At 41.7% G+C, this 23060-nt stretch overlaps 1 protein-coding gene across 24 annotated transcripts in view; it reads left to right on the forward strand.

Annotated features, from left to right (window-relative positions):
* mef2cb (myocyte enhancer factor 2cb) overlaps positions 1-23060 on the forward strand; it is a 69786-nt gene that overhangs the window by 25752 nt on the left and 20974 nt on the right. For 23 of the 24 annotated variants that reach the window (XM_058072145.2, XM_078789707.1, XM_078789706.1 and 20 more), the window contains 2 exons: positions 7104-7321; positions 15273-15476. In XM_058072145.2, the coding sequence (XP_057928128.1) occupies positions 7268-7321; positions 15273-15476 (258 nt within the window). In that variant the 5' untranslated portion in view covers positions 7104-7267. Of the gene's footprint in view, positions 1-4083; positions 4211-7103; positions 7322-15272; positions 15477-23060 lie in introns of those variants that run through there. The other variant, XM_058072146.2, reaches the window with a different exon arrangement.

Here is a 23060-nt window from a genome sequence, read left to right on the forward strand (position 1 = left end):
CCACAAGGTTTCCTGTCTCTCTGTCGTCTTAGACGATAGGGTTAGGCCTTTGATGAATTGTGGCACAAGACGGGAAACAGTGGAAGAGTCTCATTAGAATCAATCAATTTTACTGAATGTTTGAGTTGGGAGGTGCACTTTTGGGGTGGCATTGGCTGCATTTGGCCAATTGTACTGTGCTTGGGCCCGCTTCATACCTAAACCACAGCACATTTATGTCCAGACATGATATGAAGCTTTGTAGAGAATAATTATTGTGTTAAAATGTAACAATTCTAAATGAAAAATGGATAAAAGATATTATTAATGCGGACGTCCTTCCTGTATACGTTACAGCCCGATTGATAGTGTTTCTCACTTTCTTTATCAAATTGCTGTTACTTTGTTTGGCCTAGTGGTGGGTTATTTAGCAGTCACACTCTTGACAAAGGAAATACAGCAGTATTGTACAAAAAAACAGACAAACTCTTATCATATGAAAGCTGCATGCAAAAACAGAGGTTAGGCACCCGTAACTACATTGTCGTGTCATTTATTTAATGCAATTCACTTTGCACAACATACCAACAACTCACAATAAGTTGGGGAAATTGCAAATGTGTGAGCACAAGTCAAGTCCAATATGGTACAAATGGCCTAGTGTGAACACACGCCATTACTGGTATGTTTTGTTCCTGTACGTCTGTTCCAGTTACGAGTAGGTGTTTAAACTTCCAGCCATCCTTTTCAACAGTCAGGTGTCTCAGTTCTGAGATTCATAGAAATCGACGCCTGAGAGCATCCCTGTCTCGCTAATGATCCAAATAAACTTTAAGTTAATAGAAAGAGACAGGTTTATATATGTTTTATTCCGATATCTTACTCTTAGAAGAACACACACATACACGCAAAAATTCAAATTCAGGTTCAGCTCAAACCTTTACTGAGGAGAATGAACACATTATAAGATGATCCGCCGCTATCACACTAATCCCCGGGTGTACATGTTGCTAATCTCTTTAGCTGCTAACATGCTAAATTAGCCCTAATATCTGCTGTGATTCAAAGCCACAGAGGCCCACCTACGCTTGGGCTACCACCCAGCTTCAGGTCACTCCAAGCAGATATAGACATTAGAGGGAAAAGAAGACAGGGGTGTGTGGATACGAGGGAAGTAGTAGTGGTAGCCATTCGTCACCGTACCTATCTGGTTGTGACAGACGGCGAACACTACGTCCCACATAGATGAGTCACTGCCAGTAATGACATTAGAGGCACAAAGACACCTGATACACATTTTTTTCTCTCTTCCCATCCTGCCTGGCCATTGACTCGTCACATCCTCTCATTTGTCCATCAATCCTTTAAGGCGCAGCATGTGCCAAGTGCACAGCTAATTCCGAAATGTAAACTGACAGACGTATGCAAGAGATACAACAGATGCATAAAAAGGAAACCCTTAAAAAATGATTTTGCAGAAATGCTGAAGGAAAAAACAGAACATGGTGAGTGTGTACTGACATTCAAATTGCATTTGGAAAATCATATAAAAGTTCTTTTTTTCTTCACCCCCGCTCTTCAAGGAAATGAGAGTTTATTTAAAAAGAGAGAGCGTTTATTTAATGTACCATACACCTACTAAAAGGTTTACTTACTGTAGTAGTAATATGTTATTTCAAATCCTTACGACCACACTTCCTTAGAGGATAAGGGGATATATATATTTATATAGACACATACATATATATTTCAGGACACATGCTATTACCAAATGTGTTGCAGATGTACAGTATACCGTGAGGCTGAGACGGTGCTCGCTGAGGTGAACTTTCTTAGAAAAACATCACCAATCCTTTCATGATAAATGACCTTCCCCAATTTGCTGTACAACTTGTAGAGAATTAGGATTCAAGAATATCCGCCTCAGCAGATTTCTTCTGGACAGTCTACATTCTACACTACAGGAAGGTTACTTTTGGTTTCATCCCCCCTCACAATTATCTGAATGCAGAAGTAACGCATAGATGATTCTGTGTAACTTGCCTGGTGGAAGTGGAGTTCGTGGAGCATGTTCTCACAAGAGTTAAGACCACCAGGAAAAGTCATGCACTGTAAGAAGCAGTAACATGACTAATTGTGTGGATTTGTTCATGTAGTAATAAATAATGTACCGCTCCACTTTGAAGTTATTGTGAATTATAGAAGCCGGTCGTCAATTAAACAGAAAAAATAGTGTCATTTTGTCAATTTTTGAAGCTAAAAGTGCAATTGTGAAAAATGAAGGACCCGTGCGAACACTTTTTACAACCACCAGATATGCATAGGCTAAAATAATAAAATTAGAGATGCTTGTATTGTTACCGATATCCTGTATTGCCCAGCATGTCAATACCTATAATGATATCAACCAATAACTGAGGTGGTGTAATGAACACATGATGCTGCTTTTACTGTAATGCACATATAAACACTTTTTGTGAAAAATAAGACAAATACTGCAAGAGCCAAAACACTACGTGTGACTCCAAGTGATTTTTCCAAGTGTGATATTACATTAAAAGTTTAGAAGTAAGGCGCCTTACTCCCCCCTTCAGCGCATAACCAGCGCTTGGTTGTGTTCCACATGGCAGGTTGGATTTCAGTTGTATTTTTCTTTACTTTTCACATCCGTTCCTGTTTTTTGCTCTTATTATGATTTTCTGTTTCCTGCAATGTGCAGCTGCTTTGGATGTGATCCGATGTTTTTTTTTTTTTATCCCTTTTGACTCGTTTGTTTAAATGCAGAGTTGCCTCCTTTATGTTATCACCTACTTCCAGGTTCCAGCTCCTGTACATTAACAAGCACCCCACAGACGGTCTATTAGAATGTGAAAAAGTGCCATGTGCCGTATATTAGTTTTTAGTGACTAAACGCTTGGGAGAGAGGCGACCTAGAATCGAGCCTTGCGGTGCACACTGGAGTGTTCATGTTCTCATCGTCCTCTCAGCTCCCACTTCGGAGACACGAAGAGACAGAGCGCTCATTAGATCTATGTGCTGTATCTCCCTCTCCATTTCTCCCCATCCTCCCCCAACCTTCATCTCTCGCTCGTTCACTCTCTCTGTCCGTCTGCTTAACAGATGGGAGGGTCATGGCTAGAGCGCTCTCCCTCCCCCTGGAGAGGCCCGGTGCCTCTTCAAAAGATACCTCACTCTATTTCCTTCTAGTATGTTTGTCTGTGTGTTCCTCCTCCGCCTTTCTCATTGTCACCTGTCCAGCTCTAAGCCCACAGAGCCAGCACCCGTGATATTAAACAAGCAGAGGAGCAACTGTTGTCCTTCTGTGTTCATGTGCCACCGCCCACTTCCACATTAGCAGGCGCCCCACTCAGGCCTCCTTCCAGATCTCAGCATGCACACATTTACTGTATTAGTCAGGCTCAACAAAGAAGATCAAGAAGCCTAACTTTGTATTTAGTAAGTTCTTTGGTTCACCTCATTTGCCCTCTTGAAGTCAGATGTCAGTGTCAGCCCCTTGTAAAAAAATGACTTTAGAGGATTACTGCTGACTTGACCACACTCACTAAGCAGTGCTTGTTTCACCGCGTTTCCCCTCGGTTCCGCTGCCTTGTCGTCACCAAGCCAAATTGGATTGAGCGATTCGCTTGGTAATCTGTTAAGTTAACTGATGCTCTATACCCGCCACAGGGGGAGGAGGGGGAGAGAGAAAGGGGCCTGATGAGAAGGTGGGCGAGCCGTTCATAACCAGGAGCTGCCTGGCACGAATATGGGACGGGGGTGGGTGTGAGGAAGAAGCGGGTGATTGTGAGGAAGAAGCGGGTGATTGTGGGGGGTTATGCTTGTGTTATTGTGTAGGAGGTAAAGGAGGTGAAAGTGAGAAGGGATGAGAGGAGGTGGTTGGATAGGGGGAGGCGCTCACATGGCTTCACCTCAGGGAGTGCTGGCTATAGTGCTAGAGCCAAAAGTAGGATTAAATGTTCAGGACACGGGCTTTGTCTTAATGTTACGTAAGGCCTAAGGTGTTGCCCCAGCGGGTGTTGACATTGAGAGGTTCAGCTCTGCTCACTGGTGCTTGGAACGGATTGAGGAGGTGGCGGAGGAGGTGGTGGTGGCAGAGGCGAGGAGCCACGGATCATTGAAGTAACCCTTAGTTTTTTTGGAGCCCTGCCCGAGCTGGCTAGTGTAGACTACAAAGACTGGGAGCGGATGATGCTGTCAGCTTGTGATTGAGGTATACGCTGCTGGCTTGATTGATATGCTCGTCTGGCTTTCTTGTGCCAAGCGTCTTAGTGCTGCCTTGTAATCCCAGTTTGTCTGACAACATCCCGCTTTGTTTCCTTCCAGAGGGCATCTCTTTGTTTTTTGTCTGTCTTTAAGGATGGGCGTGTTTGCACAAAAATGTTCTGGATAGCCTCCTCACAGCTGCCAGAGTTAGTTTAGATTTTGTTATTATTTTTCCAACTGCCAAATGATGCTTTATGTATCTGTATCTCATTTCCCTTGTAGGTAAATGTTTCCAGACCATCAAATATAAGTAATTAATCAATGAATAATTTTTTGCATTTGAAATTCATTATTATTATTTTACTTATCCTTAACTTATAACTTAACTTAACTTTTCCTTAACATAGAATTTGTTATTTTGTTATTTAAATGTAATGAATGCAGTATATCTAATAAATCGTAAAGGGACAGGCTCGTTAATTGGATAAGCAATAACTAATACTTAACTCACAGAGAGCTTGTAATGAATACTACAATCACATTGCAGACGCAAAAATGTAACACGTAAGAAAAGACACATTAGTTAGCGTAGTTGTTGCTTATTAGTCCCCTTAATTAAACATGTAACTTTAGCAACTTTCTTACAGAACAAGTATTTCCGGAAGCACCGCCAGTAATGCTACAGTAAATCATATCTTTATGTTATTTTTTAAAACTCTTTTTTGTGGACTACTTGATTCATTTTAGTGGGTCTGGATCTATGAAAAAAATGAAAACCTGGATTTGGCAACTTTATCTCTTTGTTTTCTTCAAAATACAGTATTGTATGAATTTGCCTTGTTGACCACTCATTGAGTGCAAGAGCATATTCAGTGTTTCATATGGGTGAAACTAGAGATCCAATACAAGCGTTAGCTGACAAATGCACTAATGTTCAGTTTTGATTTACACCACACGAGAAGTATTCTTTTAACATAATGTGTGCAGAAATATTGTAGTTTGCAATTGTAATCATTTGAAGAAATATTACAAGGTATCTTCATATGATGATTATTTGTTATCCACCACTACAGATATAATGTGGTATATTCCAAAGAATTACAGTTAGTGTATGCATAGGCATTGGTGGATTTCCCTGTTGCCCACTTTCATTATCAATGTCCGATTCGGTGGAAAAAAAGAGGTCAAGTGCGTAGCCGTGTGCTGTGTTCACCTGAGGGCTTTAGAGCATTCTTCTGCTTTCTCATGCATGTTACTCAATAAATACATGGATTGGGGTTAGGGGGAAATGATGGGGGAGGAGAGGAGGAGGAGGGGGGAGGAAGTGCAGTGCACTGTGCACGTACGTATGTGTGCGGGAGTGTGCAAAGGAGAGAATATGAGAAGAGCGAGGAAGAGAGCAAGGGTGCATGAGAGAAAGAGTGATAGAGACTGTCATGTCTTTTGGTGAAGCGGTGTCGTCTTCCACATCAATGTCTGATGCTTGTGCTGCCAGGTGCCGGAAATCTGGTTCAGAAAGGAGAGAAGAAAGAGAAGATGGAGAAAAAAGGCTGGGTAGATGGAGGATTTTTATTTTTTTATTTTTATGTGATGGCACTGACAGCTTCCCTGCATTGCACTGAGTTTAAATAATGGGATGCTCATTTGCATAACGAGGGACGTTATCACCTCTACTGTCAAAAGAAAACACAACAACAGTTCTTGTGCTCCTCCCTTAGATAGATTGGGTTGGCCTACTTAAGCACCTCCAGAGAGATGCGCTGAAGCTCGGGCTTAGCCAAGCTCAAATAAAGAACACACGCATACACACTCACACAAACTTTTTTTTGGGGATGGGGGGTGCACAACACAAAGTCCAGCTCTGCGACTTTTGGCCAAGAACAGGTACACACAGGCACATACACACAGCTACGTGCACCAGATGTCCTCACCGACATGCAACATTTCCAGATAGAATTTTAGTTCAATTTTGTCTCCAACAAATCTTTGTTCACATGTTTCAAACATCCAATATCTACACATTGTGTTTTTTAGGGCTTTTTGAACCAGAATGTATAGAATGTGGGAAGAGTTTCACATTTGAATTTGTTCAACTGTGGCAATAGTAATATAGTTGTTAACGTGGTTGTCAATGCTACATTCGCAATCGCCTTCTGATTTACTGGTGACTGGTGCAAGGTGTCAGCATTTTCTGTTAATTGGTCGTTAACGATTCTTGCGTGGAATTGATTGTTGATCAGTTGCAGCAACCAGCTACGGGAAGTTGAACTACAAACACAAAGACTTCCACTCCTCCAAATCCCCAGATTGTCGAACAGGAGTTCAGAACAAAAAATAATTAAAAACATTTTTTAAAAAAAACATCATTGTCGTTAGTCCATTTTTCACTCTAAGCAAGCTGTAATTGTCTACCCTTGTAGGATAGAAAATGAATGGATGGAATTCCTTCAACTTACATGTCCCAGTTTGGGTAAAAAAAAATGCTGGTTCTACTGTCAATACAGTGAAGTTTTGCAGAAAGAAGTAAAAAAGCATTGCTCAGTCTGGAGGTAATGTTACAGTGTTGGTGATTAGAGCGTTTAAGTTAGCGGCACTTCCAAAACACTGTCAAACTCTCTGTGAACGAGGCGAGATCCTGACAGCGCTGTCGCCTCTCATAGTCTGTGCTGGGAAGAGGAAAAAAAGAAGCAAAAACTGATTTGCATGATATCGACAGTGAAAAACACAGCCGCTCTCACAACATTGTTGACAGATTCTTTGTCTTTCTTCGCCCTCCCTAGTGGCTGCCAGGATGCCACTTTTATATATTTTTTTCTTTCTCTCAGTATTTTGCCATATTTCATTTCATTTAATGTTCATCCTCTCCTTCCCCTTCCCTCCCACCCTTCTCTTTCTTGCAGGTACAGATGCTGGAATCTTTGAGTTGATTGGAACAAATAGAAAGCCAGGAAAGAGAGAGAAAAGGAAGAGAAAGGAAGAGCAGAAGAGCAAAGAGAAAGACGAAGAAGAGAGAAGCAAGCATAAAGTTCTTTGGAAAGAGGAGAGAAAGAAAGAGACGGGGACGATGGGGAGGAAAAAGATTCAGATCACGCGGATTATGGATGAACGCAACAGACAGGTACATCTCTTGGGAATTAGAGGATGGATGAGTGTGTGTGTGGGTGGGGGGGGGGACACCCTACAACCCACACCTTCATACAACCCTCAACAATGAAAGTCTTTAGGGAGTCTGAGCAATATGAAATGGGGGGACAAGGGAGTGGATGGCAACATAGCACAGTTATTGCTTTGGGGGTGAAGCGTTCCTTTGGCTTATAATGACAAGGCTTGTTTCCTCCTCGCTTCATTTTGACCAGCCCAAAAATGAATGCAGGCATAATGGCCTTGTGTCCCAGTCCCTTTTAGGCATATATCAGGGCTATTCAACTTGCTGCCCACACGCAGAATGACATATACGGTCCTGTGAATTAAATTAAAAACTTTACAGCAAATTAAATTTTTGCAACAGATCCCTAAAAATACCAGACCACGCTGGTTATATAGAAAATCTCTGACTAGCGTTGGGCCTTAAAACAGCAGTGCACTCCGGTTATTGCCGGGTTGTGCGTGACGTCATGTCTGGTTGCAGTCGTCTAAGGCTCAAGCACATTGGGTGCAAACAAATGTAGTTGTAGCGACACGTAAAGTGGAATCAGAGTGAAAATGCTGCATACATTCAAACAGGGATTTGGGAAGAAGTTATTACAGAGTGACTAAGACAGTCAATCATAAAGAAAAACATAAAAAAAAATACTGAACCTGTCCTGCTTGAGTGAAAATGTACACTAAAAATGTTAAAACTTGAAAATTTTCATGAAAATGAGCAATGCATCAACAACTGCTTCAACGAAAAAATATAGATCTGGTTTATATAACAGGAAGAATTGCTTGTTTTGATTGATTATGTGATGCATTCCAATGCAACCTGATGCATGTTCAAATGAAATTAAACCATTACCATTGTCAGCAACAAAGCAACTAAGAACCTGTCTGCGAAGATCAACTCATCTTAGACAAGAAATGGAGGCAAAACATTTGCTTGCCATCTACAAAATCTAAACTTATGCAAAACATCACGTTATAATACCATCTGTGCAGACAGTTGTAACTGAACGGTGGCCACATTGAAAAGTTTTCCTCTCCAAAAATAGAGTGGACAGCCTCTAGGTCAGCCCAGCAATACATGGCTAGCATAAACATATTATCTTTCTGAAAATATAACCTGTAAGAAAAAATGTGTCTCGCGGAGCAATTTACTTTTACCACTTTTAGCACCAAACCCAACAAATCATTGCAGCAACCTCAGCATGCATTTTTGTGAAATAGGATGATATGACTCAAGCCCACTCTAGGGTCCGTGGCTGGAAAAAAGACAAAGAGAGCGCACACTCCTCGCCGCCCTTGAGGCACTCAATCGATCACCCCCTGTGCTCCAACTGACCACTGACACTTTTTTCAGCTTCCCGGCATTCCAAATTGGATCCATACGCATCTTTTCTGGCCCTTGGACCATGGGGTCAAATGCTCGCACGCACTGTTTATCAGCATGTCTCTCTGACATACTCTGACATAATTCTAACACAGTACTGTTTCTACCACTTCACGTCATCTGTGGAGTCACTGTGTAAAAATACACAGCTCATGGAATTTATTAGTCAATGCTGAATGAGTTCTTTTTGACCTGTGTCATTACCGTTCTCTATGAGTGGGATTCCAACTAACTAACAGGGAGAAATGACAATGTGGGTGCACCTGAGATAAAGCAGAAGCTTCCAGTAAATTCACTTGTTGTGACACAACATCCTATCAAGAGCATGCAGCATCACTTTGTCATCGAGTGACCGAACCAGCCAGAGCGCAGACGAGGTCACAAAGTTCCCGACGAGCACTGAAGCTATCGTGTTGCAGCAGCACCCACACTTCCTCCTGGCTGTTATCTCAGCCATTCTCTCTCTCTCATCCCGCTGTAGACTGAGCCCGCCACATGCACTAGGCCATCCGGCTCCTGAGGATAAGGAAAGAAAGGGGGAGACAGGAAGGACACCTGAGGGGAATCGATGCCTGAGATATCCGGGCTTTACTTACAGGGAGAGAGAGCGAGAGGCAGAGGAGGGAAAGGGTTCAGGGAAAGGAGAATCAATAAACCACTGGATTTTGTTGTTTGGATCTCTAAATGATAAATAAACCTTAGTGAAAAGACAAGCCTGGCCTTTATGATATCATGAAATCAGGCTGGATGTGTCACATGCTCTGGTGTTGGTGGCATCCATGGTATGTATGAATGACATCACTGTGTGAGACAGCATCACAAGACAGACAAGACGGTCGCAGAAACACAGATCTTCTTTTCAAAAGGAAAAAAAAATAAAACAGAAGCTGCGTTTTGCATATTTTCACTTCCTTTTTGAGAAAATGCCACCCGGCCTACACTAAATAAACACCAGTTTGTATAGGGTTACCTTCAACCACACATTCTTGACATACTTCCTTCCACTCTTTTCATTTATTTAAAAGGAGTGCCACATGTTAATAAAATACAAATGTATACAGACGTATTTGGATAATACTTCCGGTATCAAATTCCTTCTGCTTCATTTGTCTTGAAGGAACACGAGAATGAATCGCTCCTGGCCAGTCCAAATACTTTTGAGCCCCTGAAACTGGAGAATTGACACTCCAGTCAAATCCTGATGAATTTTGTTAAGGTACATGCGAACACATAGTGACAACATGATAAACTGCATATTATAAAATACTAGTTAAAGCTGAAAACTCCCAATTGAAAGTTTCCCCCAATTCCCTCCAACCTTCACGCCCCCTTTCCTGCCCCAAGCTTTGATAGAAAGGCAAAAAAACGTGCCGAGCTGTCATCACCACCATGCCACCTACAGTGCTTCCTTGCCACCCTGTAGCAGTGCATTGACTGGGCACAGGGCCCAGCTCTCTTTAGGCGGCCACTTTGGGCTGCCACCCCGGGCCCCTGAAACACTTCCCCAGGGCCGGGGCAGAAGGGCCAGGCCTCCCTGGTGTTGACTGTCTGCCCAGAGATCCGGACAGTGGGTAGCAGTGTGTGACGCCTGGCTCCAAGCCTCCTGACCACTCAGACCCTTTCCCCGCCTCGGGGACATAATAGAACCCCTCATGGACTACACACGGAATGCAGACCCATGCAATATACAAGCACAGGTGTGTGTGTGTGTTCTGTGTAGATTTTACACATTGCAGATTATTCAGTCAGATACTTAGATAGATGGTGCATTTAATATCTCTTTTAAGGGGTGTTGACAAATGCATGCTTGTAAATATATACAACAGTCAAATAGCTCTCTGGAGCTGGCTTGTCAAGGGACCAACTCATTCTCTGCAATTGGCCTTAATTAGTGTTGCCTCTCTAGTGTGCTCGGAGGGTTAAAATCAGGGCCACTTGTTTGTGCATTCATTGGGGTTGAGACACTTTGGTTCCAAGGAGGATGTAGGGGTCAAGTGTTAAACATGGCACAGGCCATCAACGTCAGGAAGTGAAACAACTCCATCTCCCAGCTTAAACTCTAAACAGTGATGCCTTGGAGCACGTGCCACCACATAGGACAAATAAAGGTTCTTTTTTTTGTCTTTTTTTTTTTACTTCTTACTCCAATCAACAGTGTCGGGGTGAGAACATGTGTGGGTGAAATTAACAGCAGGAAAATAATGAGGCCCACAGGGTAGCTCCTCACTACCCCTCTAATTCCCTCTTCCCACCTACCACTTTACTATTGTAAGTGAGTGGCACCTTCGCTCCGTCATCTGCTTGGCGCCACAAGGCCTCACCTGGAAATCTTTTTTTTTACTTGTCCTTATCCTCTTCCTGATGCTTTGTTTTTCACCTCACCCCTTCTTGTCGAATTAAATGTGCGAACATTGGAATTAATGTGAACAGATGTTGAGATTCAGTCTGTATAGACAAAAACATGAATATGCCTTTCAACGATTGCGCCATGATAAAAGTTCACAGAAAATGACAAGTTATTTTTGTCATGATGATTACTATCTTGGGTCCTTGTAATGCAACATCCACTTTTTTTTCCCCCCAGCCACTGGGTATCTGCTTTTCCATTTACGGCTTTTCAGAATAAACAAGAACAAGAACAGGAGCAACTTAGCCAGCCCATTACCTTGCCGTACTGAATCATAATTACGATGTCCTATAAGGCAGAACAATTTGATTTGAAGAATCGCGATAATGAAGGCACCAGTCAGTCAGTTCTACATGTTAGCTTTTAAACACTCCACATGGACACTTCATTTAGCGCATCATGCTTTAGACTTTGAATGAAAGAAGAGGGGAAGGACAGTCTCTTGTCTACTGCACTGAAAAGGATAAGATGTGGAATTTGAAGAGAGTAAAGAGCATATATTACAGGAGGGACAAAGCTGCTTTTGTCAGAGTGGCCTTCTTAACAGTCTCATTGGCTGTGAGAGTTCAGAAGCAGGTCCTGGGCTCCTTGTATTCCTTTTGCGTAAGCCGGTGTCTTCCTGCCTGGCCTCTGACAATGGGAGAAGTGTTTGTCTCAGGACAAATCTAAAGCTGACTGACATGGATGGGTGTGTGTGTGTGTGTGTCATGTTTGGTTTGCTAACAAGTAGTTTTTGGTGCCTGTCTCTCCACTCCTCCTCTGCCTCCCCCAGGGAAGCAGGCGGGAGGTGGGAAGCAGAAGCGAAGCCATTGTGAAGGGGAAGCCACTGGCCTCTTCCTGTTATGAGAGGAAATGCATACAAATGTGCTTCCTGTGCGTCCGCAAACCCCCCCACCTCACCCCACCCCACCCCACGGTCAGCTTGCCAACCATCCTTGCTCCCTTCCCTCTGTCTCCCCTCTCACCCATGTGGCATGGAATCTGCCGCCCACCAAATCTCCCTTTTTCTTCTCACTCACCCCTTGCTGTTTATCCCGGGTCGCCTATCTCCTTCGTTTGCCAGAGGAAATGTGACATATCATTTTATGCACTGCAAATCTCTGCTCATTTGACTAGGACGCACATATAATTGCATTTTCACAGACAAACATACGTGCATGAATAAAGATGACAGGAGAAAGATGAAAGGGCTCAACGGGAAATTTAATAAAGAGAGGCTCTGAATTATATGTCATTTTAAAATGATATTTATGCACTCCCTATTTGGTGCACTTGCACTCTCTGATTCTCTCCAACACAAAGACTGTATCACAAAAACAGCCCTTTAAACAGATAATAATGATCAGTTTTGATATGTTTATTAGTGTGCTGTGAGGTGATGGAGTCCTCTATAAGGCAAGGAACCATATTTGGTTACCGAAACATAAGCTGGAATGACAGTGTATGTATGTGAATGACAGCTATTTAGTAAATGTGATACAGTAGTTAAATAACTAAATAACTTACCCGGTCTACAAAGGCCAGACGTTCGGAGGATCCTTCTCCAGCAGCGAACCAATGTTGTGAATTGATGGTCTAGCCTTGGTCACACTTCCTGGTTATGTCACATGGTCTCAAGTTTACCCTGACGTAAATATCCGCAGACTTTCCAATTTGGACAGCCTTTAGCTAGGTGACAGGAGTAAAATATTCTAAACCGTTTTTAGTACGATGCCATGAAAAAAATAACTACAACCACATTAATAATGACATTGTGAAAAAAATTTTGACTAACTCGGGAATTAGATGCAATGGTGTGTACATGTTAATAAGAGTGCATTTGTATTGTGCACTTAAATGCATTAAGTAGTCAACATACAAAATAACTCACAGTACTCTGGCCATTCTCACTTTTTATCTGTTGGTCATCAGACCTTATGTTTTAACCCACTCTGGGACTATTGACACATTTACAGTTACTGTGGAGGCAGGAGAGGCAGAGGAGGCTGTTAGGCTCCAGCCTGTACAGGACAGAAGCGTGAATGTTCATAAACTAAAAGGGTCACAGGATAACATCTTTCCTGGTCATGGAGTCACGACAAACTCTTACCTCAAGCTGTACCCAGACACAAACTCGAGATCCAGAGCCAATTAGCACATCCTACATAAGGTCCATATGCAAGGCTGGTTGTTCGACCAAGCGTGTACACTTTATAAGCATACTTGCGGGGATGTATGCTACATAACAGGTTGTACAGTATGTGTCACATTGAGATGTGTAGGTGTGGTGTGATATTCATATAGGTGTTATTGTTCGATCAGTTAAGGCTCTATGTAATCACACTCCATAAATATTCCATAATTATTGGGACACTTAGTCATTACAAATGGAAGAAAGTTAGGCGTTGGCACCTTCCCTTTACCAGTAAAACATGGGTGAGGACACAAGTCACTTTTCAACGTCTTTGACAGGCTTGAGGTCAAATGTCAAACTCATCCAAATATAATAGAATAGAAAAGGGCCTTCCCCAAAATGTTTCCACCAAGAGTGACACGAGAGCTTTGTTGGCCTCCAGCTGTCTCCTGTGTAGTGTCCCTTGGAAGACAACATTCCATGTCCTGTTCTCAGGTAGTCAGCTTTGACCTTGTCTTACACAGTCCTCACATTTACCGACAGCATTTGTTTTATAGTGTCACGGTTGTGAGGCCTTTTGTTGAGCCCAACAAGGATTGAGAATAATAACAATGAATCTTATTGTCACTGTTTTTATTTGTTTCACATTTAAGTCTGATTGTGCAAATGTCAGCATGGTATTTAAAACCCATGGGAGCATTTTGTCCTTGTGTAATCGTCACTGTGTCACAATGAATATGTGTACCGAGAAAGACAGATAGCTCTACATGGCCAGTTGCATCAGTGGAAAACCTTTAGGAATGAAGCTGGGAAAAGGATAGAGCAGTTCATGCAAGGTTACCAACTCAGCGCCGGGAGAGAAAGAAGGAAAGGGTGGAGGTGAGGGGTGGATACAGTTTCCTTGGTGCACCTTGGGAGACGTTCTTGCATGTAATACAAAACTATCTATCAATATCTAGTCATTTCCAGCTCCTCTTTCAGCTTTGAAAGTGTGAAGGGCAGCGTGATCCTTCTGTCTTGAAAGACTTCAGTTGTAGTCTTTATTATTTTATTCAAAGCATGATTCACAGAGCATTGGGAGGTTTCCATTCTGTGTTTTTTGGCACATGTCTAAGTGTCAGAAGAGAATAGACAAACATGCAGGAGGTAATGCCAGCAGAGTCCAACTCTGAGGCTTTGTTTCTCATTAAAAAAGCTTTGCCAGTGCAGACCTTCAATATTAATAACAATACAAAGCCAGAAGAAAATATCAGTATCACCCACACAGAGGCGTTTGTAATTATATTAGTATTTTCTTTATCTCTGGTAAGAACTAGTTTACTAGAAAAAAAGAAACTCAATGTAGCTCACTGAAATTAACTCAATTATCTAAGAAATAGAGGAATACAGGTTGTTTTATTTCATAAATGTGGTCAAAAAGACCCCAAATAGACCTAGACCTAGAAATTCCTATCAAGAAATAATGTTTTTGAGACTTTCAGATCAGGTTTTGTTGCTAATATCATTGGTTGTTATTTATACCGTATTGAAGGGTACTTACATTGGCAACTCTTACTTAACACTTGTCTTTTTTCTACTAAGGATAGTCACAAGTATGTGGATTTCTTTTAATAGTACAGAAGGAGGGACATTTTCATCTGTCATATGTTCCTCTGTGTACTTTGATGTACAAACATTAACGGATCTTCTTGGCCGTTATTTTTCAGAGACAGAGTATTTTCAGTTCCTTAAAATGTGTTTGTGTGTCTTTCCTAGTGCAGTGGTTTTATGACTATTAGTCAAGGCCTGTTCAATCTTCAACGGAATTCTGTTTTCCTAGAATGAATGCACTTTCAATTGAAATGATAAAATGAACACAGATTAGTGAGGTTCCTTTCTGCAGCAGGAATGACCGGGGTGTGTTTTTTTGCTGTTATGATGAAATAGATTACCACAATTTCATTATTAGGGTTTCCCACTGTGAAGTTATATTTATTGTATTGCTTCCACATTCAATCATCATCCGCCTCCTCTTTCCCCAGGTGACATTTACAAAGCGAAAGTTTGGCCTAATGAAGAAAGCCTATGAGCTGAGTGTGCTGTGCGACTGTGAGATTGCCCTCATCATCTTCAACAGCACCAACAAGCTGTTCCAGTACGCCAGCACAGACATGGACAAGGTCCTGCTTAAATACACCGAGTACAATGAGCCCCATGAGAGTAGGACCAACTCGGACATTGTGGAGGTGAGTCGACACAGATGAGACAAGCACTCGTGCGCCCTGATGTACTGAATCACACATGCATGCTCCTGTATGCAGGCACGGAAACACACACAACAGCCAGATGGTTGTGACTCATTCTGCAACCTTACTTCTCTCTTTTTGTGTCTTCACATTTAACAGTGAAATGATTAATGTCTTAAAGTTGGATGGTCATCACAAAGGTCCCAGTATTAGTAACTTTGAAAAGAAACATAATAAATAAATCAAGAAATATAACATAATAAGCAGTGCAGTTTAGCTCTCAACTGCAAGTTAGGCAAAATGGAATGCATTACTTGGCTGCAACCAGCAGAAGCACTGTTGATTCAGTCTCAACTATCGGGTTGTAAAGGAAAAGGAGAAGATGGGAAGTTAAACTACATCCAAAGGCAGCATTATTCTGCTCAGTACAACACTGGCACAGAAATAGGACATTCTACCATATTGTTAAAAACAATTATTGAAAAATGTTAATTAATTGATTAAAAAAATGTAGTGAAATGCACGTCTGCAAAATGTTGGTGGTTGCAAAATTTCAAAAGAAGAAAAAAAATGGGACTCGAGACCCAAGGACTTGTCCTGCCTGCTGACAACTATCCATTGTGTGTTGCTACATTAATAGTGTAAAATCATTACATTTTACATTTATGTTTGATTCCTGTTATGACATAGAAGTGAGCATTGTTTTTCACCACCTAACGTAATATATTGTTACATGGTGCTGCCTTTAGGTTCCAGAAAGGAAGAAAAAAAAGTACAAAACACTTTTGACAGTAAATACTATAAGTGTAAAACCTGCATGGTGAAAAGTGTGCCGTAATGATGTGAACATGCTGTCACCACTGATCTGGCTCTCAGAGCTGGACGCTGATCTGACAGAGTGGATACATGTCGCAAGCATGGCTGCAGGCGATTGTAAACAGTGCTGTCAGGCCAGCCAGTGGGCAAGTAGATAAAGCTTGGAATGACGCTGGCCCTCTACAGGATTCCTTATAAGCTCTCAACATGAAACTGTTACGCAACATTCACACTGGAGATCTGACCAACCTGGTGGGCAGAGCTGATCCTTTTCTCACAAACTCACTCCATGCTTGCTACTGCAGAAACATTCGTATCAATATGTTTCCTTAAATTCACTACTTATTTCATGCACCCCCAAGCACTAATAACGAATATGTTAAAATGAAATGATCACTTGTTTTTATACTTTGAAAGAGCCCAACTATCTTTTATTATCAGTTAGCCAAGCTCAGTATGTCATTAAACAGACACCTGATGGATCATTTAATTTTTTTTCTTTTTTTTTACCGCTGCTCAGTGACAAATTATGTACGTGAGACTGACATCGTTGACTCACAATTTAAGGAGACAAAATGTACTCAAGAAAAGTGGGGTCCACTGAGATGTAATGAATGAATAGTCTGGGCCGACACGTACCTATGGATCAGGTTGGCCAGGCTAACACAAGAGCACACAGCATGGAACATGTTTTCATCTCTTCTTATGGGTGTTACTGGGCTCGATGCCCAAACACGGGACAGGTCCACTGGGAGTACTCCTGCTATTCCAGATGGCAGTCTGCCCCTGACGACAAACCTTTTCAATTTGCACATTCACATCAAATGCCTTCTGCTTTGGAGGAGATTTGGCGTTGCTTTACTCACATTATTCCAATGATCTCATTTTGAAGACATTGATATACTGGATGTGATGCAAACTTAACAGTAGTAGGCTCTTGTTAACACTGGCTCTGCGCCACACTTAGTCCCGTTTGATGGTGTCAAATGTGTTAAGGTAGCTTATACATTAGGTGATACAGCACTTAGCGTATGACTAACCTTGATAATAACAATCTCGCATGTGTTTCAGAGGCACGATATTTCTGCATATCTTAGAATGGCATGTCCATTTACATTATTTTTTCACTGAATTATTTACGCATTTCATGCAATAGCGCATTTGCCTTTGTTCACCAAGTCCTTCAGCCACTGTATTGTCAAGATGACCCCGCTGAACCAGAAGGAGAGCTGTCACATATTTCAACAAGTGGCTGTGACATGACCTCGCTGCTTGGGTGCTCTTGCCGTAACCGTGTCTTTATTACTGAGCTGAGGATGGCCAACATATAAACAGCCATGTCAGGAAAGACGAGTTCAATAGTCCAGTGGAGTGGGGGGTGCCGATAAACTGCAGATCACTACCAGCCCGGGGATCCCCAGAGGATCCTGTTTGAAATCGATGTGATTATGCCGCTCCGCATAGTCTCAGCATGCTATCTGAATTGGCCACAGGGCTGACACCAGCACGGTTCACATGATCGCAAAGCAGGGTGTGAGTAAATAGAGGGGCGGGGGAGGGAGGTGAAGCGGGGTCGTGGCCCTCTGGTTGCATGCTGTATGCTGCTTTGTCAAGGTACATGAATGTAGGCGGAAAAACATATTCTAGGATGATAACGACAAAGGGAGTCAATGTTGTGATTATGGGAAGTATCTACAGTAGCAGTCCTCTAAATCTAGGTTTGCACAGAGAAGAAAGCTAAAATATGACTCTTTCCAAATTTGTAAACCACTTTTTACCTTCAGAAGTACATAGAAAAGCTTCCATCTCTCCTCTGATGCTGCTGTGCCTGAAGGTGTCGTGGGAGGCAAGGCAGAGGTAGGGGAGCAGAGCAGAGCTCAGCGTGGGCGGTCGGCATAGAGGCTCGCTACATTAGCAATAAAGCTCTATGTAATTAGCATGTCTTTGGTTGATAATTAGCGTTGTTGAGAGAGTGCCACAGAGAGTGTTACAGAGCCTCTAAAGATACTTGCATGTTTACAACAAGCTAGAGGGCTTTCTCGCTCTCTCCCTTTTTCTCTTACTTTGTTTTATCTAGTACTTGCAACATTTCAAGTCATAAGATTGTACTGACATTGTGTTTCAAACAGAAATCTAAATTAATTTAAATTTTTAAACATTTAAATTGAATGGTGCACCTCAAAATACCATCTGATGTACTATACTGCAGAATCTCTAAGGCAGGGGTCTCAAACTCAATTTACTTGGGGGGCCACTGGAGCTAGGGTCTGAGTGAGACTGGGCCGCATCAGGTTTTCCACAAAAAAAAAACAAATAAACGCATTTATTAAAAACAGAAAAATGAATAAACTTTGCCTTGGTTCAGATTTTCTACAAGAAAAGCTCTGATAAAACATTCCACTGTTCTCAAATATCTTAATTTTTATTTTTCAACACAAAATAAGATGAAAAATAAATAAACAAATCAAGAATAAAGAAAATCAATCAATCAGTAATAAATAAATATAAATATAATAATAATAATAATAATAATAAAACAGCAAATAATAAAAACTTAAGAAAACAACATATAGTTTGTGTGTAGACAAATATTTCTTTCAGATTAAAATTAACAGTATTAACAGTTATTTCACTTTTAACATGAACATTAATCAAACGTAATAATTTTTTCTGGGTACATGATACCATACAGCATCCATATCAAACTTGCGCGGGCCACACTAACATTAAACTTTCATATCAAGGCGGGGGCCTAAACTAGCGTCCTGCGGGCCACATTTGGCCCGCGGGCCGCGTGTTTGAGACCCCTGCTCTAAGGTAATGCTAGTAATGTGTAAATAGAAACGTCTTTTCAATCACACATATAAAATTAGGTTAACCACAGTTGAATGAAACATTTCTCCCTAAATTTGATGATAATCAAAAACACCTTTGATGGTACCACAGTTTTTGGACTCATCTCATTTAGGGAGGGTTGAAGCGTTTCTAAAGTATGAACTTTTGTGCGATTTTAAGGGGTTTTGAGGAATTGTCCGACCTCATGGGTGTACAACTTCCAAGATTCCACTTAATAGAGTATGGTGCAATTCAAAGCTACTTGCTACTATACCAGACATAGTAGGGTAGTGTATACCCTTTGGATTTGATCAAACTATGAACTTTGCCTTTTTCGAAAGCAAACACAGAGGCAGCTCCTCAGTCATCTGAAGTCCAAGTGTGTCCTGGCAGGTCTGCAGCACACTCACTTGAGTCTGGCTCCAGATAAAACAGACACATTCCCCAACCTTGTGCTCTGTCGGGCCGGTTTCCTGGACATGTGAACGATATCAGGGCAGAAAATGAAAAGCATGAAAATGCACCCATCTCTGCTTTCTCCTCTCTTTGTATTGCTCCTGAAAAGTAATCACTTTAAACTCATATGGGTGACATTCTGTAGGAGTGTGGGGCGTGCTAATTGAGCGAGCATATCAAAGAGTTCTTTCTTTCTCCTCTTGATGATTGAGCCTAAAACTAAGCAGTGCTGGCTGGCTCTCTATGTGATTGTTTGCCACTTTAAATCCAAGAACACATTTGGTGTGCCAAATTCCTGCTCCACAATAGGCTTGTTTTAGTTCTCCTCTACTGTGTGTGTGAATACAAAACACAAGTTTATGCTATACTAAATAGAAGGAGGTAACTGTTAATCTAATGTTAAATACCATATTCTGTATACGCAACAGTTTTGTCCTTTGTGTAGTATCTGCAAGGTGAACATTCATCGTACAGCCTGTGTACAAAAACGGTATCAATTAGCTTGAAGCTGCATTGTGCTGACATTGCCAACATTCATGCCATTGGCTCAAGCATCACATGGAGTGGCACATGGCTCTTGGTGCTAAGCTGACTTCCACGCCTGCTTACCTGCCTGCCAGAAGAAAGGCTGATGGTCAATCCCATTTCCAGCAGATTAATCTAATCTGAAAGTTCAGCTCTCCTCGTAATCTTTAACAGCAGCAGGAACGAGAGCATGCTTCCTCCCCTTAATTCACCCCCCCCCACCCCCCGCCCCACCGTTTTTCTCCTCCTCAGCGCTCACCTAGAAAGATGTATTCCTTGTGAGGAAAGGCAGAGGAGGCAGGGTTGGGACAGAGGGATGGATGAGTGTGAGGCAGGAGGGAGGAGGGAGGGAAAGAGGGATGTTGGGAGGAAGGCTGGTAATTATTTCCAAAGGTCATTCTGTTAATGACTACCCGCTTGGCTAATGAGATTCAGCAAAGCTCCCTGGCCATGTTTCACCCGGCGTATGTTTCAACGATCTGCCAAGATGTGTGTGCAAGGCACAGGTGTGTGCTCAGTCCAGTACGGCGACAAGCGACTGGGGGAGGCGGTGAAGTAGCAGGAAGGTGAGGTTTCTCTGAAAAAAAAAGTCAGTTTGTAAACTCTCCAAAAAAAAAGCATTGTTAACACTCACTGGACACTTTGTCAACTCACTGAGGTCTTCCCATATGCTCCATTGTGATTGCAAATACTATCATTATTATTGCGCTTGTGTATTTGTAATCTTTCGGTTGCCTCCACGAAGGGGATGATACCTTAAAAAAGCATTTTGTTGAATTAATACCCAGTGGGGGGAGCTAGACTTTTTCCATCGGGGTCGCCAAGGTGCGACCATTACTCACATAGTAAGTTGATACCTGAAATATCTTGATGGCCAGTGGGGTGGCTGGAGAGTAACCAGTCAGTTATTACCTGTCAATCAAAAGTGAGCTTTATTTATTTATTTAACGCAATGCTCTTGTCTTTGATCTCATTCCATTTTGCATGTCATTAGATGCTATTCTTTGTACAGTAAATCTACATGAGCTTTCTTTAACAAGTCACTAACAGGACATGTGATCAACCTCTCTGAAGTACAAGTGTGCTCATGTTCTGCCTCGCGCCTGCGAAAACATTTTCCAGCATGTGTGCTATTCGGTTTGCTTATTTGGTTTCTAAACACCGTGGAGAACATTAGCCTTAAGGAGTTTCTGTGTTGATCAGCTCACTGAATGACTTCTTCTCATGGCTCTCAAAGGATGTGTAATCGCGCCAGCTTGAGCAGCGCTAATTTATCCTCTGCGACTTTTACATGTGTCAGCATTCAGGGAATTAATGGTATCATATCTTCAATCCCACAGTTGTCCACACTGATTTTGCAGTGTGTCGTGAATTTATTTTTATTTTTTTTAACTTTGAGGTGAAGGCTCGTGGGGTGTGATACGGGATGGAGATAAGGGGAGGGGTCGCTACAGTGATCACAGTGTTTCAGTGTTTACTAGTGGCGCAGACTTTTTTTTTTCCTGCTGAGGTGAGGATTAAAGTCTGAAGCTGCTTTGGCTGCCTAAGTAAATTAACATTTTGACATTGGTAATCTTAAGACTATAAAGAAATGGCTAAATGTATGACTGATGGAAGTCTGACTACATGTTGGAATACATATCTGTTCATAAATATGTTTTTTCACAGCCAATAATGTTCCACATAGTCAATTTAAGTACATATTTAGAAATAATCATTTGCTGTACTGTATAGGTAGCGTTTTAAGTCATATTTTCATCCTTATCCATCACAGAAGTATAAATAAATGAACCACTTAATAATATTAAATATTAATAATTGTATCATTATTGATATATATTGATATAATCATTATTATTATTTCCAACTTCAACCGGCAGCGAGCTCCTCCAAATTCCCCAGCCGCCTTTACAGGTTCCACTGTTTTCACTTCACAGGCTTTGGGTTAACAGTGGCAAATGTAAGTAAGTTGGTGGAAAAGCAAACATGCCAGCATGTACGTGCGAAACCTCTTGTAATGTTCCATGTGTCATGGGTCCCACATGCTGCTGTGTTTCCTTCCCTCCTTCCTGTCTTCACCTGCTAGGTGCACTTCGGTTTACTTTGCTTGGGACACAATTAGTATCATTTTTCTACTGGATTAAGTTACAAATGGGAGAGAATGAGTAAGAATAGCTTCTATATTCCTTACCGTTTCTAAAGCGCAGCTAAAATCACTCACATTTACTGTATGTGACTTTTTTTTATAATAAATGCCTTAAAAAACTTCTAGTGATTAAAAATAGTATGTGGTGAGGCTATAAATAGGAGCTGGCGGTCTTCGCTGAGAGGTCTTTCTCTCCCCCCCTTTGAGTTTGATGCTGGGGGGGGTTGTTTTTCAAACAGAGGAGTGAGTAAGCAGAGCTCCATGCTATTCATTTAGTCCTCATCTCCCTCTGATCATCCAGCATGAATAATTGCTCTCATCAGCCACATGCATGACACCATCGGCTCGAGACCCCGCGGTGCCTATAAACATTTGATCGACTGAATAAAGACAGCTATTATTTAATTTACTTGCCCAGCCCCTCCCCGTGCTTAACCAAACAGTAGCTTCCTGTCTTGTTGTTTGTTAACATTCATACATAATGGAGCAAAACATCCACCCTTTTTACATGTAATGAGACTCCCTTTGTCTGTTTAAAATGATGTTATTGAGAAGATGACCTATAACTCAATATGAAAACTCACATGACCAGCATCCCCTCACATGAGATCTTCCTGTAGCCTTACATGAAAGACGAGTATTTCAGTGACTTCCAATTTTATAGACTGTACCATTCTAATTTTATACAAAAAGCTAGAAAACAGGAAGGCAGATAATGTAGCTGATCTACAAGCTCAGCATTTTAGCCCCACATAAGACTGTCCACTGTCCACAAAAGCAGAACCCCAGACAGTAAACTTAAAGAC

Source organism: Doryrhamphus excisus, linkage group LG3 (genome assembly GCF_037039965.1).
Source record: "Doryrhamphus excisus strain RoL-2023G ecotype Guam linkage group LG3, RoL_Dexc_Guam_v1.1, whole genome shotgun sequence".
Classification (NCBI taxonomy): Eukaryota; Metazoa; Chordata; class Actinopteri; order Syngnathiformes; family Syngnathidae; genus Doryrhamphus; species Doryrhamphus excisus.